We start from the raw sequence: 14833 nt of genomic DNA, 5'->3' as shown, positions 1-14833 counted from the left end.
AATTCTGCTCAGACCTGAAAGGACCTTGTTTTGGAAAAACAACAACAGAACATCTCGGCACCTGCTTGTCCCTGAGGTGAGTGGACGCCCACGGTCTTCGCTCCCCAAGGTGTTGCGCTATAAAGCAGGGGAGATCAGTTGGCCGAGGGCAGGGGAAAGGAGGACTAACTTCTGGGCCACCTCCTAGAGTTCAGAACAGATCCACCACCTCCGGTTCCCACCTGACCTTCCGGGTATTGAGTGGCTCTCATCGGCTCATTCCTGGTGAGTTCTGGCTGGCAGGCATTGCTTTGTGCTAGCAGATGGGCTTTTCTCTGAGGAATGCTCACAGGCGCAGCTTCTTCCAGAATACTGCTGTGGAAACCATTCGGGTTGGGCGGTTGTGTTGTGTTTTGTTGGGAACACCTTGGCATCTTGGGTTTCCAGAGGCTGGGATACGAGAGGGTGGCTTTCTGTAGCTTTTTGCAAAATTCCCGGGGTGACGACCAGCGCGCCTTGCTTAATCGTCTTGATCGGACAATTCCCGCTGGCACAAAGGGGGGGGGGGAAGCACGCAGAATATCGGACTTCTTCCACTTTCCTCTCAACATGTGGCCATCTGGCCCTTCCCGCTGGAATTCAGTTGTTTCTTTTTCTGCTGGGTTGGAAAACTGCCCGGGTCGCAGGCAAACAAACTCCCCGGCTGTCTGGCTGTGGCTTTTGCGTCCAGTCCGTCACGTTGGGCGGCTGCCATTGCAGAGTGTTGTGGTCTCCACCCACCCACCCTCGCTCTCGAGCTCCTTCCACTGCTGAGTTGAAGTTTCGGGGACTTCGGGAAGCCCTGCTAGATCCCGAGGTCAGAGCGAGGCTGCTGCAGGAGCGACAATCCGCTGATCCCAGTCTCGCCTCGGGCTTCTTTGAGCAGATAAACGGGTCCAGAAGGCCAGGCATCCGGACCTTCCCGAGAGACGATGGAGCCAAGCACCACCCCATGGGCCCCTGGGGCCACCACCGCTGGCGGATGGGAGGCTTCCCCCGGACAGACCTTGGAGGCTGTGGATATCGCGGTCCTGGTTTTCTACTTCGTCTTCGTTCTGGCCGTGGGGCTCTGGGTAAGCAAGACCTTTCCCTGCGCTTTCTCTTCAGCCTCAAAAAGGAAGGTGCCCCATGGCGGGCTGAGGGTCAGAGGTCCTGGTGGCCAGCCGAGGCTGATCCGCAGAAACCCTGCTGCGGAGACCCTGGGCAGAAGGGGCCGCCGTTTTGAAGACTTAGTCCTTTCAGGCTGTTTGGTTTTGGGAGGGAGAAGCTATAAAATCAAAGCTGACGCCATCCCTAAGAGCCACCCCACACTTTCAGGGGACGGATTTTTCTTACGAGTGTCCTATATATTTTTAAGTTTTGCTTCATGGGGAAAAAAATCGGCAGAACCTAGATCAGTGAACACTTCATTTTTAAGAGTATGACTTGGCTCTGTCTTTAAGGTAAAAAAACAAACAAACAAACTTCATGCTTTTTCAGTTCTGAATTCAGAAAAAAGCGAAACCCTGGGGGGGGGAACTCTCCCCCACCCATGGCCTCCCTCTCTGGTGGAAGGAGATGCCGTTTAGGAAAGCTGCTCTCGTGGGCCTGGGGGAAATCCGTAGACTTTCAGCGTGAGATGACAGTTAGTGGAACAGGATGTGAATCTTGCATGAACGGCGACCGAGGGCATCACCCTAGCTGGTTGGGGCTGGATAGGAGAAATTCCTGCTTTTCTAGGGCCTTGAGGCTGGAAAAACTCCCATAAAAGCTCGGAATGTGTCCTGGTTTCGTAGCGTGGGTCAGGAGGTAAAGCTTCCCAGTCCCTCTGCAGAAGCTCCGTGGCGGATTCCAACACCCGCCCTATCACCCTCCGGCCGTGGCCCCTTGTCCTTTGCCCTCCGTGCCCAGGCGGAAGGGAAGTTTACACGTCCAGCACTGAGTTTCCTAACATCTGGGTCGCCTCGCTGTCTCACATGACACACAACTGCAATGCTTTTTTTTTCCAGGTCTGACTTTTGCCCTTTATCTGTGGAATCCAGGAAATCAATATTATTCACTCCTGCTGGCATGCTCGGCCCGGGCACCGTGCCCCCGCCGCCTTGGCAGGGCCTCCGCACAGCAAACAACGGAGCTGGCACCCTTTTGGGAAATGTCTCCTCGGCTCCTTCGTGAGCGGGTTGCACAAGAGCCTTGCACGCCCGTGGCCTGGAGAACACCGGGGGGGGGGCTTTCCCGATGGTGCCCCAGCTTCCTTCTTGCCCCCCAACCCTCCGTCTCCACTTCGGTTCCATCCACGCCTCTGTGCCCTTGGCCGCCGTCAAGAGAATTTGAGAGGCTTTTCCTCCACCCCTCCCTGCCTTGCTCACGCCCCCCCCCCTCCTTCAGCAGCATCCTTCATTCCACTTTGGGCCCACCTTGGCCTCCTCCCTTCTCTCCAAACATTTCCTGAAGGGTCCAAAGTTCTAGGCGCTGATCAGCCCTTTCGCCGGCACCTGAGCACACGCATATCCGTGGATCGCAAGCGCTCATCCTTGGCAGGGATGTGGAAGGATCTGGGATCAATTGAGGACACGAGGAGGCTGGCCTTCTACGTAAAAAGCCCTTGGTCAGAGTTGGGGAATGCAAGTGTCAGGTTTAATGTCTTCACAGCAGGTTTGCTACTTTTGCAACAAACAGGACGGGATAAGCGCATGATGCATCCACGGAGCCTCATAAAAAGAACCCTTTGAAAGTGGTAGACTTGCATAAAGTTATTTTTTTTAAGGTATTAGTATTTCTCTATTGCTTCTCCTCCCATTTTGTGCAAAAGTGGCAACCTTAAGGTGGATAGTTTACACCCACACCTCTCAGGTGCCTCCTCCTGTCACAGAGATGCGGAAGCAATAAGGACCGGTCGGATACTGGTAACAAAGCCGGCCCCTCTCCTAGATTCACTCCAGTTTGACTTAGTTTGGAAGGGGGGGGTTGTCTGTGTGTGTGTGAGAGAGAGAGATTGAGAGAGAGAGAGAAAGGCACAGCGAACGGTTTGCAATGAAGACCCAGCCGGATCTCCCGTATTCTCAGATTTCTCCCTTTTAATTTTTTTCTCCCCCTCAGTCCATGTGGAAGACAAAAAGAAGCACCGTGAAGGGCTACTTCCTCGCCGGAGGCCAGATGGTCTGGTGGCCAGTAAGTCCTCTCCCATACCTGCTTTCTCCACTGGGGACACTGGGAACCTTTTGGAGCCCGGCAGGGGCCAAACTCTTGGCCCCCTTCCTGGGATCAGTGCCCCTGCCCTGCCCCTCCAATCGCAGGAGGAGGAAACCCCCCCCCCCGTGGCTTTTCTATGCACTTTTAGTATGGATGACATGGACCAGAAATCTTGCTTGATTGGATTTTTTTTTTTTTTTAATGTTGGGCTCCTTACCATTCCTAGCTGTTGAATATAGTATTTTTAATGACGTTAAGCCACCTGGGGGTTTTTCTAAGGAGAAAGGCGGGGTAAAGATATTGTAAACCAATCAATGAATCAATAAAGGCGGGTGGGCCCTGAAACCTTGGGCAGTGGGGGGGGGCACCTGGCCTGGCAGCCGCCAGCCTTACTCAGCCTGGTGAGGGGCAGCCAGCCTCTGGGGTGCAGGGGAGAGCTTGGCCCCTCCGCCCTCCGCTAGACAGGGTGCTCCCAGCGTGGGGGGGGGGTGGGGGGGGAAGCAGCTCCGAGGCCCCAACTGAACGGCTGCCTGGCTTCTCTTGGGCAGGTGGGAGCTTCCCTCTTTGCCAGTAACATCGGCAGCGGGCACTTCATCGGCCTGGCAGGCTCTGGGGCAGCTTCGGGCATTGCCGCCATCGCCTACGAGTGGAGCGTGAGTATCCAATCCCCCTCCCCGGCGTTGGCCGTCCCGGGCACAAGGGGAGGCCGCCTTCTGATCCACAGGCGTGCCTTCGCTTCTGGCGGTGCCAGGCGTGGTTTATCAGCTGGTGAAACCCTTGCAGCCGGGCGTCTCTTGGATGGCTCTCTTTTGGAAACGCTGCTCTCTCCTCAGCCTCCTGGGGCTTCAGAGTGAGGCCACGCTGATTTGCTTCCTCCTTCGACTGGGAAACGGGGTCCCTGCCCCTTTGGCACTGTCGCTTTCTGGGTGACTCATCCAACTCCACGCCTCCTTGGCACGCATGTAGTTCTGATCCAACCTGGCTGTTTAAAGAGTAACAAAAATTTTAATAAGGATGACATGGGACATTTAAGCACCTCTCCCTGCTCCAGTCCATGAAACAGGGACCAGCTGGGGACCACATGTTTTCACCTTGCTTAGACGCATGAGAGAAAGGGCTGAAGTAAAATGCACCGGAATCACCTAAATTCAAACCGAGCAGGCCATGTATGAGGCTACCTACTTGGATTTAAAGCACACAATGTGTGCATTTCATGGACAAGCTGCCAAAGGGTTCTCCTGCCTTGAAAATAGAACTGACCCAGGTGGTTTCTCTAGTGCAGAGAACGGAGCAAACAGCAAGAAAAGATATGACACCTCAGGCAAATTGACCCTGGTTACCGGCTAGACTCAGGAGAAAGGGCTCTACTCGGGTGGTATGGGAGACACACACACCCCGCTCACCACCCCTGTGAGGGTGGGTCACACCCCATCACCGCCACACCTTAACTCCCACTAACTCCACCGGCCACAGGACAGAGCTAGAACATCGCCAACCATCCCCAATGCAGAGGGGAGGAAAATTAAATATCAACAGTTCAGCGACAGAAGAGAGTTGCCAGATCTAAATCTCAGCCCCAAGCATCCGCCCAGGGAGTGAAAGGCACATAAATCATGCTCAGTGTTCAGTGTTGCAACAGAGAGGACAGCCTCTTAAGTCCCATTTCTGGAGTTTCCAGACTCAGCCGGGCACATAAAAAGCCCCACGGCGCCCCCTTCTTGTTCACGGTGGGCTCTCAAAGCCTGGTGGTAGGTAGAGCCAACCTGGTCCCTCTTGCCCTCCATCCTCCCCCCAAATATTAAGGGAATATCACCTGAACCCCAAAGGGGGCCCTCCTCGTTTCTGACCTGGCTTTCGTGTCTCTCTGCAGGGCATGTTCTGTGTTCTAGTGATGGCATGGCTGTTCCTTCCCATCTACATTGCATCCGGGGTGAGTCTACAGTCCGCAATGAGGGGGGCTGGGGGGGAAATACACCCTTGTTTGTTCAGAGAGTTTGATCCCCAATAAAATCATTTCGCCATCAGGCCTGTTGGGTTTTTACCGAGCACACGGGGGGTCTTCCAGGCGGAGATTAGCAGCAGCTGGTCTTCCCCCCTGCTTTGCCAGCCGGGCACTCACAGACTCTCAAAATAGTTCATGTTTGCCCTGAACACTCTGCCTCTTCCAGTAAAGCTTTGTGTCAGAGGAAGCACTTTATGATGTAGGGGGGGAAAAAGGAACGGTCGCTTCCTGATTCGCCCCCTCTGGAAGCAGCACCACCAAAAGCCAGTTCATTTCAGGGAAAGGGCAGCGCAACAGACAGAACAAAGCTGCAGAGGAGAACAGAAGTGCAAGCTGCTAGGTGACCTCACTAGAGGAGATGCTGATCCTGTATTTAGAAAAAGTGCTCCCTCAAATGCTAAAAAAAGGTGTGACTGTGAAAGCAGATCCCCTGAGACTCTCTCATTGGCATCTCTCAGTATCCTGGCCCAGCTCTCGGGCTGCCTCTGGCTAGCAGGGCATCCAGCCATCCCATTGGGGGGGTGGGTAGGAGACTGTCAAGGGCCCAGTACCCCATTTCTGAAGCCCTGATTTCTCATTCCATGTGCCAGAAAGATTCTCGCGTGCCTGGCAACATCAGGGCTGAGAACAAAAAAGGCCACTTATTAGGGCCCCTTTTTTCATTAGATTGTGAACAATTCTGAAGCCAAGATTATGATGCCAAGGCCTTAAGGAAGGTCATGCTCAGTAAGGTCTCCCACCTCAGAGGACTTAGACCAGGGCTTCCCAGCCTTGGGTCACCCGGGGTGGTGGTGGTGTCTTGGATTGCATTTCCCAGAAACCACGTCCAGGACAGCTGGTGGTGAAGGCTTCCGGGAGCTGCAGTTCAAGAAAACCTCCCCTCGGGGTGACCCAAGGCTGAGATGGGCTGACTTCAATAGCGGACGGCCACTGATCACGGCCATGTCCATCAAGAGCCTCCTCAGTGGAGGGGGTCATGCTCCATCATGCCCCACGGGACCGAGCACATGCTCCTGTCCCGCCAGGCCACGTCTTCCAGGGTTCCAGAGAGAGACCTTGTAAACTTGAATAGGCGCCGGAATGGAGTCAGCGATGCCCGTGGGGGGGGCTTTCTGTTCTGCTGATTGTCGTGCTGAGCTGGGAGGTGGGGGCCCCGGGAAGCCCATGTGCGTCACACCCCAAGCACCTCGCAGGGCTTCCCACATCCAGCCGCTGGTTGGTGATCCTGGGCGCGCTCCTCCCTCTGCCCTGTTCGCCCACGCTGCCTCCTTCCTCACAGGTGACGACCATGCCAGAATATCTGCAGAGACGGTTTGGGGGCAAACGGATCCCGATCTTCCTAGCCATTCTCTACTTGTTTATCTATATTTTCACGAAAATCTCAGTAAGTAAGGCAACGAGAGGAGACAGAACAGAATTGGCTTGGAAAGAGTAGGTCCACGCATGATGAACAAGTGACCTTTTTTTCTGCCTTTTGATGTTTCTCGTAAACTTTAATGGGATATATGCTTGGGCAGCCCCAGCGGGTCAGGCTGCAAACATCGCAATGGGGCAGAAAAGTCCCAGACAGGAGGGGAGGGACCAGGGGGCTTCGGCTTTCGTAAGGGTCCCGGAGGTGGTGGCATCGCGGGCTTGTACGTGAGCGCCGAGCTTTCTCTGCACACAAAGAAAAATTGTGTTGCACATCCGATAGCTCGTTCCACAAAGGCCCACACGCAGAGCGCTCACATCTGGAAACGCTGGGCGGAAATGCATGAGCAAGGCGACTCTTCCGGGGTCAGATCCATGGGGAGGGGGCTTGAAGGGGAATGAGAAGCACACCCACCCGAGACAGCTGCAGCCGCCTGAGCTCTCTTGCACGGCCATGGCTCCCTCCTCAGAGGAGTCCAGGGGTGGGTCGTGGGGGGAGGAGAGTTTCCTCTGCTGGAGAGCCCGGCCCTGACGCACAGCAGGAAAGACCAAGCCCGTTCCTTAAACCGCCAGCCCTGAGAACTCTCTGGATTCAAGAGGGCTCAGGGCGCTCCGGCTGGGCGGGGCAGGTGTGCCCTCGAGGGTGGGGGCCACAGATCCACCTTCCACACAAGGGGTGATGGAACAATGGGGTCTGCAAACATTACATGGGGCGCTGGAGGGGGGAACCCTACATATTTCTAATAGGTACATCTGATTCTAGAGAACCAATGCTTTCTGGTGATGACTGGTCACATGTAGGGGAAATATATATATTCGCCAGGTTATTTTGGCCCATCCTGTTCTGGCGAAGGCTCTTATTCCCGAGAGCCCCTCCTTGCATGAAAAGAGTGTGTGTTGAATGAAATGGTTCACAGGGCATGCAAAAGCCAGTGGATCTAAGAGACAGAAGGGCTTGTCTCTTGCCATGAGGGACCGGCTCTTCTCCAGCCGCCTCCTGCAAGGGCCGGTGCCAGCTCTGCATCTACCTCGCAAGCCATTTCTGGCGGATTCTTGCTCACGCCCCCCCCAACGGCTCTTCTCTCTGCCAGGTGGACATGTACGCTGGGGCCTTGTTCATTCAACAGGCTTTGCACTGGGATCTCTATGTTGCTGTCGGAGGTCTGCTGGTCATCACTGCCATTTACACTGTCGCAGGTGGGTGTGAGTCTCTGGAAGCCCCCCCCCCCCGGGGTGGGGAGAGAGAGCTCTGCCTTGCAGGAGATTTGGGGTCTCAGGTTTGGTTTCCCACGAGTAGGTGCACAAAACATACTTGGCAGCAAGGAGTCAGCATAGTGATTTGTGCCATCCCACCCGAACCACACCAAAAAGGCATGTGAAATTGTGTGTGTGTGTGTGCCAGAGAGAGAGAGAGAGAGAGAAGTTGCTTTCACAACCACCGAGACCTCGTGCGTGCCCCTTCTTCCTGAACACAAGCACCCACGGTGGGAGGCGGGCCCAAGAAGATGTGGCTGTTCAGAACATGCCATGACCTCCGGAGACCTCCTTCCTTCTCTCCCACCGGCAGGTGGCCTGGCCGCTGTGATCTACACAGACACCCTGCAGACCATCATCATGCTGGCTGGCGCCCTGACGCTGATGGGGTTCAGTGAGTATCTGGCGGAAGGAAGCTGGAGGTTTGCCTTCCGTATTGCAGGCAGCCGAGGGCTGCAGCGACCTATGCAGCTGGAGGGGGGGTCTGCCAAGGAGGGGCCCCTACCGTGCCATGCCTGAGAGCCTGCACCGAGAACACTCCGAGGGGAATATTGCTTTAACCGCTAATTTCTAAGCTGGCTTCAAGCGAGCCCCCACGCTCTAAGCACCATTCTTTTGCAACGTCTGTCCAGGTAATAGCGTTGTCCTGAATCTAAAGAGGAGCCCAACTTAGTTGATCTCTTCAGTCTGAACATTCAACACTTTTGTAAATTCCACTGATGCAGTGGATCTACTCTGAATGGGACTACGGATTGTTTTCAGGCCACTCTCCTGTCTTAAGGGTTACTAAGATTACAGAAGCAATACGTATGAAATACTCTGAATAGATTACAGAAATAATGTATAGGAAATGCTCTGAGTAAGATTACAGAGGCAGTATATATGAAATGATGTGTATAGAATTACAGAAGTAAATATAGATGAAGTGTTCTGAAGAGAAATACAGTGGTAATATATATGAAGTGTTATGGACAGGAATACAGAGGTAATACATATGAGGAATTCTCAATGGTTATTCATATGCTTGATAGAAGATTCATAGGGTATGTGCGTGAGCAACTATGTTCAATTAGAGAAGGGCATAGGGAGCGGAACTGTGATAAAACCATTTACTGTTCTATAGAATCCTCCCTCCCTTAATTTGAATTGAGTGATATACATATATTTCAAGACGCCCATAGGAAGCAAGCACTCAAACCCAGCAGGAACAGTGAGGACGGTTTCCTGCTCCTTTTTAAAAAAGGCTTTGCCAAGGTTGATGGATTTGAAGACCTGCAGAACCGATACTTCAAGGCCATCGCCAGCAACCACGCAAGGAACAGCAGCTGCGGTTTGCCGAGAGAAGATGCTTTCCACGTCCTCCGGGACCCCATCACGTCTGACGTGCCCTGGCCTGGGGTCCTGATCGGATGGACCATCCCGTCGTTGTGGTACTGGTGCACAGACCAGGTGAGCCGCTCCCCATGGCGCGAGGTAGGTTCCCCCTTCTGGCTGAAGGTGCCGGGGAGGGTCTTGCATTATAGGGGCAGCCCAGCCACTGCCCCGTGGCGTGGTTTGTGGGAACACGGCGAGTGTCCTGATCCCTCCCTCCCTCTTGGTCTGTCTGGATCTTAACTGGAGTTGCGTGGGGAAAGCAGGCGCCGTGCCTCTCCTGTGGCCTAAGAACGTGCCATACCTTTGCCCACTCAGTGGCGGTGAGATTTAAACTCGGGCTTCCCACGCCCAAAGCCGTCCTCCTCTGTTTATGGCGCCCAGCCCAGCCTGCTCTCCCGAGCGCTCCATGGCTTGGGCTCCGAGGTCTCAGCTGAGCTGAACGGCCAACGTTGGCCGGGCGGGGTGTGTGTGGTGGCTTCCGTGAAGGCTCGCACGTGCTGGTGTGGTCTTTAGCAATGCTCACTGCATACCTCAGAAGGCCCTGGATATATCTCCCTTGGTGGGCTTCCGTTCGAGTAGGGAAGCACCAAATTGGGGAAACGCGGATCCTGTGCCAAAAGGTCTTTCCCCCTCTTCCACGCAGGTCATTGTGCAAAGGTCTCTGGCAGCCAAGACCCTCTCTCACGCCAAGGGAGGGGCCCTGCTGGCTTCCTACCTGAAAATCCTGCCCCTCTTCATGATGGTTTTCCCTGGCATGATCAGCCGGATCCTTTTTCCAGGTAAGAAGGAATGGTCATTGGAGGCCCTTTCCAATTTCCCGGGGGTGGTGGTGGGTGGAAACAAATTCCATGTGTCCAGTCCGGTTCTGCAGCATTGGCTCAAAGACCTCCCTCTTCGACGCATGGCTTTCACTTATGCCCGCACATAAGTCCATCTCCGTGTCTCTCCTTGTCTCTCTTTGCTGCTCCCGACTACGTGGACCGGCGTTTTTCGGGCAGATCTTGTCGCCTGTGCAGATGCGGAGAGCTGCAAAAGGGTCTGTCGAAACCCGTCGGGGTGTTCGGACATTGCCTACCCCAAGCTGGTGATCGAGCTGCTCCCTCTGGGTGAGGCTCTTTTTGTCCCTTAATTTCTCTCAATTTAAAAACAAAACGAAACAGCCCTTTATATTCCAGTGGGCCAAAGGAATCTCTGCACACGCCAACCTTAGTCTTGTCCTTTCTCTGAGTAGGGATATGTTCTTGGCAGATACATAGGTTTAGAGGAGCAATTTCAGAGCCTGGCTGGCGAGGGATTCTGGACATTGTATTAAAACCAAAAACACCGTCTTTGCAGTCTTTAAGGTTTTTAAACTTCCCCTACCTAAATGTGGCTCACCTGGCAGAAAGGCCTTGCGGCTGAGCTAGACCTCGCTTCCTGTTGAGAAAGGAAGCTGCCCCAGTGCTTCTTTTCTGAGGAAAAGCAACATGGAGCTAGGCCTAGTTAGGCCGCCAAGCCCTCCCGCTTAGGCCTTTCTCCCAGGCGAGCCACCATTTAGGTTCTCTCTGAGTGTCTTTATGTTAGGTGGAAAGCCTAGAATGGAGAATAATGGGATTTGTAGTTCAAAACCATCCCAAGATCCTTTGGTGTCATCTTTAGTTCTGCCTGCCACGGGTTGCTGTCCTTCTTTGTGCCACCAACCGCCACGAGCAACCACGGCTGCCGGTTCATGTTCTCCTGTCCTGGATCTGGGTGCAAAGGAGGGCTCGGGGAATGACACGGCTTGCAGAGTGACCTCCGGACTTCTCTGGCGGGGGTGTGGCTCTCTCGCGATGCTCTCTTGCGATGCTCAGCCGTCCTCCCTCCCCTTCTTTGCCCGCAGGGGTGAGGGGACTCATGATGTCTGTCATGATTGCAGCGCTGATGTCCTCTCTGACCTCCATCTTCAACAGCGCGAGCACCATCTTCACCATGGATCTGTGGCGGCAGTTCCGGCCGCTCTCCTCCGAGTGGGAACTCATGATCGTCGGCAGGTGGGAGACAAGCCTGGAAACCTCGGGGCGGACCCTGGAGAGAGACAGGGTCTCTCCCGACAGCAGGACCCAAAACTGCTGGCTGCCCCATTTGTCCATTACAAGTATTATCATCATTATTTGGAAATACAAGAGGCTGTCTTTGACTGGTATTACATAACCCATACAACTTTTAACCAAAAGCCTTAGTATCAGTCAAAGATCGGTGTCGTATGTATGCTGTTCCTAATACAGTACGACCCCTCTGGGATCGGTACACACAGTTTCACTTATCCACGGTCTGAAAATATTAAAAATATTACAAGGAAACAGGAAAACCGATTTCCATGATCTAGTGACCAGACCTGGCCTTGAGAGGGCGGCAGAGACCATGGTATGTCTAGGGTCCACTCTTATCCATGGGGCTTTGGCGTCTGCAAGGGAGGGGCCGGGCCTTGGAACCCATACCCTGGGAATACCGGGGGGTCCGGCTGCATTGATATTTTCAGAAGGAGTGATGGTGTTATTTCAGAGACCTGCCGCTGACGATAATATTCCATCAAATCCTGTGGCGTTCTCCCCGATGCCCTGATGACTATGGAGAATATTGAAATGATTATTATTATTTTAAGAAAATGTGAAATGCACCTTTCTTCTTGCCGCAGGGTGTTTGTCGTCCTCCTCGTGGTCATTTCTATCTTGTGGATCCCGCTGGTGCAGGCCAGCCAAGGCGGGCAGCTCTTCATTTACATCCAGACCATCAGCTCCTACCTCCAACCCCCCGTGGCCATCGTCTTCCTCCTCGGCTGCTTCTGGAAGCGGACGAACGAAAAGGTTGCTCTTTGTGTGTGGGTGGGTGTTGTGGTGCTTCCCAGCACGTCTTGTTCCGACACGATCTTGCCCTTTTTATTCCCAGGGCGCGTTCTGTGGCCTTTTGGTTGGAATGGCCATCGGTCTGATCCGGATGGTTCTAGAATTTGTCTACCAGGAGCCGCTGTGTGGTCACCCGGATGACCGGCCCGTTGTGGTGAAAAAAGTGCACTATCTGTACTTCTCCATGCTGTTGGCGTTGATCTCCCTGATCGTGGTGGTAGTGGCGAGCCTCCTGACCGAGCCTCCTCCGGAAGAAAGGGTGCGCCAGCCTCCGAGGGTCCCACGGCTCTTAGGGACGCTCAGATCTGAGTGGCCCAGGAGCCTACAGCAGTGCATCAAGCCAAGGGTGGGAAACAGACATTATAGACAGCCCGGGATTACGAAAGAGAATTCCTTAACTGCTGAAATCCTCTGAGTGCACACCTGGGGTTTTTTTTATGGCCTGGGTGTAATCTGCCAATTTGCTTGCTCTGTCCTGGATTTGAGCACAGCTCCACATCCGGTTTCTTGACTTGCAAACATCTGTCTGAATCAGGTCCCTTCGTGATTAATGTGCTTTTACTCCTCATCATTTCCACCCACGTATTGGTGAACAACCTGACATCATCTTTCGTTTGTTTGTTCTTTCATTTTCATACCCCACCCCACCTGCTAGGCTGCCTTTTCTGAACAGAGGGGTAAGTTTCTCTGTCTCACCCGGTTTTTCTGTCTGGACAGATCCACCGTCTGACGTGGTTCACGCGCAAGGACGTTCCGGTGGAGAAGGAGGTCCCGCCAGTCTCTCAGGGTCTCCCGTCCGTCCCTGCGGATAAAATCCACGAAGCCGGCCTCCCTCCTTCGGCCCAGTTCGAGATCAGCGATGGCCCTCCATCCGCCTACAACAGCGGCGCCTGTGAGTGGCACCTTTCCTGCCTCTGCAAACGCTTAACAGAGGATGCGGACAGGGCTGCCGAGAAGGTCCCAACAGGATCGTGGCCTTACGGCTTCCTCTCTCTCTCTCTCTCCCCTTCTCCTCTCCAGGTCCCTTGGAGGCTAAGAAGGCCTCGAAGCTGATGACTTTGTTTCTGTGGGTCTGTGGGATGGAGCGCGAAGGGAAGGACATGCCAGCGCCGGAGACGACCGCTGAGAGGAAAACAGACGCCGCCACGGCACCACGGGACGACCCCCCCTGGGTGAAGCATGTTCTGAACCTCAACTTGCTCCTGAGCCTGTGCGCCTGCGTCTTCCTTTGGGCTTACTTTGCGTAGTCTCTGGTCGCGCCTCGGAAAGGGACCACGGCCGCTCAGCCCTAGACAGTGCTGGAATTCTGCTAAGAATGGCCAAGAGAGACTATAATCCTTAAGATATGTATTTATGTACTGTTTTTAAAAACTGCAAGTAAAGAAATTGCTGGATTCCTCACAGACCTTCTACAAAGGTACCCATTTCAACAAAGTACGTTCGGCGTAATTGGGCCTCCAATCCCGATGAAGGACAAAGGTGTGGCCAAGGCTTGCTTGGCAGAATTTTCTTTTGGATACACACCCTTTCTTTGGGTATACACTTCCTCATGGGGAGAGGCACGGCCCTCCTGGGCTCAGGGCAGAAACAGACATTATAGAGCACCTGACATTACAAGAAGGAATTCCTTAGCTGCCAAAAGCCTCTGAGTAAACAGCAGGAGCTTCTCTCCCCTCATGCAATGTTTAGATTCGCAAATGTTAGTGACTGGGCTTCAGGACTTAAATACGGGATTGCTTTGAAACTGGGTTTCTTAAGTGCAAACTCCTGCCTGAATCAAGTGTCTCCAACACTAAGGAGCAAAAAGGTCCATATGGTCTATCTCTGATGTCTGTTCCTGCCCTCATTGGTGGCTTTATAGGGACACTCTCGCCGCCGCCCCCAGCATGGGGGAAACAGCCACACTGGCAGGTGCTGCCACCTAATGGACATCCAATGTCCATCTTACCAATATCATGGCAGTGAAACATCAGCCTGGCATCCACCATACACAAAAATGCCCCGGGCGCATGTCTGCACTACCAAGTGTAAGTCACTTTGAAATGTAAGATAACCAGCACAATTTCCCTGAAAGAAAGCTTTCAGGTCTCCCTCTGTAGAGGAGAACCAACATCACGCCATGAACAAGGATTTCTGTACATCCTGGGGATCCCTCGCCGCCCTGCGTAAACAACGCCTTTCTTCAGAGAGGACCACTCCTCTCCTCCATGGGGATCCAAGCCCTGTTGGGTCTTTCCTTGGCTGCCCAGCCCACAAGCTGTCCGTTTTCTTTTCCTCCCCTGCATACACATGCAGCTGTGTTTGATAAGCCAGATGTGGCTTTGACAGCACAAGGGTGATTATGATGATTGATGTACAGGCGTGTTGATAACGTACTGCTCTCTAAATTCCAGTAGTTGACTGTTTTTTGTTTTGATAACGGCGATTATCTGTTAGGAAGCATTTTAGGTGCTGAACAAGGTTTTGCTGGAGGAGTCAAGGGATATTTAAAGCAAGAGGCTGGGTATGCCCTCGGTTGCAAGACCGCTGCTTGAATCGAGGCAGCATGTTCTGGTTCGCAAAACAGCTGTGCCCCCTCTCACAAAACAAGCATGGAGGGACAGAAGGGAGGAAGATGTAGGATTTTTTTTCTGAGTGGGGGGGGGGATATGCAGGAGGACCGTGGTATCTGCAGAGGTTTGGTCCAAGACCCCCCCCTCGCCACAGAAGCATTAAAAAAAAAACCCGGAAGCATTGAACA

The 14833-nt window shown here is 53.6% G+C and overlaps 1 protein-coding gene across 1 annotated transcript; it reads left to right on the top strand.

The window, feature by feature from the left end:
- On the top strand, window positions 1–14833 carry SLC5A11 (solute carrier family 5 member 11). The gene is made up of 16 exons (XM_072982654.2): window positions 1–76; window positions 905–1091; window positions 3097–3168; window positions 3738–3842; window positions 5060–5119; window positions 6471–6575; window positions 7693–7798; window positions 8169–8249; window positions 9099–9304; window positions 9873–10008; window positions 10228–10335; window positions 11091–11241; window positions 11886–12054; window positions 12137–12352; window positions 12811–12985; window positions 13114–14833. Exons 2-16 carry the CDS (start codon window positions 951–953, stop codon window positions 13338–13340), a joined length of 2058 nt encoding a protein of 685 aa, XP_072838755.2. The 5' UTR covers window positions 1–76; window positions 905–950; the 3' UTR covers window positions 13341–14833.

Source organism: Pogona vitticeps, chromosome 13 (genome assembly GCF_051106095.1).
Source record: "Pogona vitticeps strain Pit_001003342236 chromosome 13, PviZW2.1, whole genome shotgun sequence".
In the NCBI taxonomy this organism is placed as follows: Eukaryota; Metazoa; Chordata; class Lepidosauria; order Squamata; family Agamidae; genus Pogona; species Pogona vitticeps.
The sequence above is the reverse complement of the archived record's forward strand: the minus strand, read 5'-3'. Positions and strand labels throughout refer to the sequence as shown.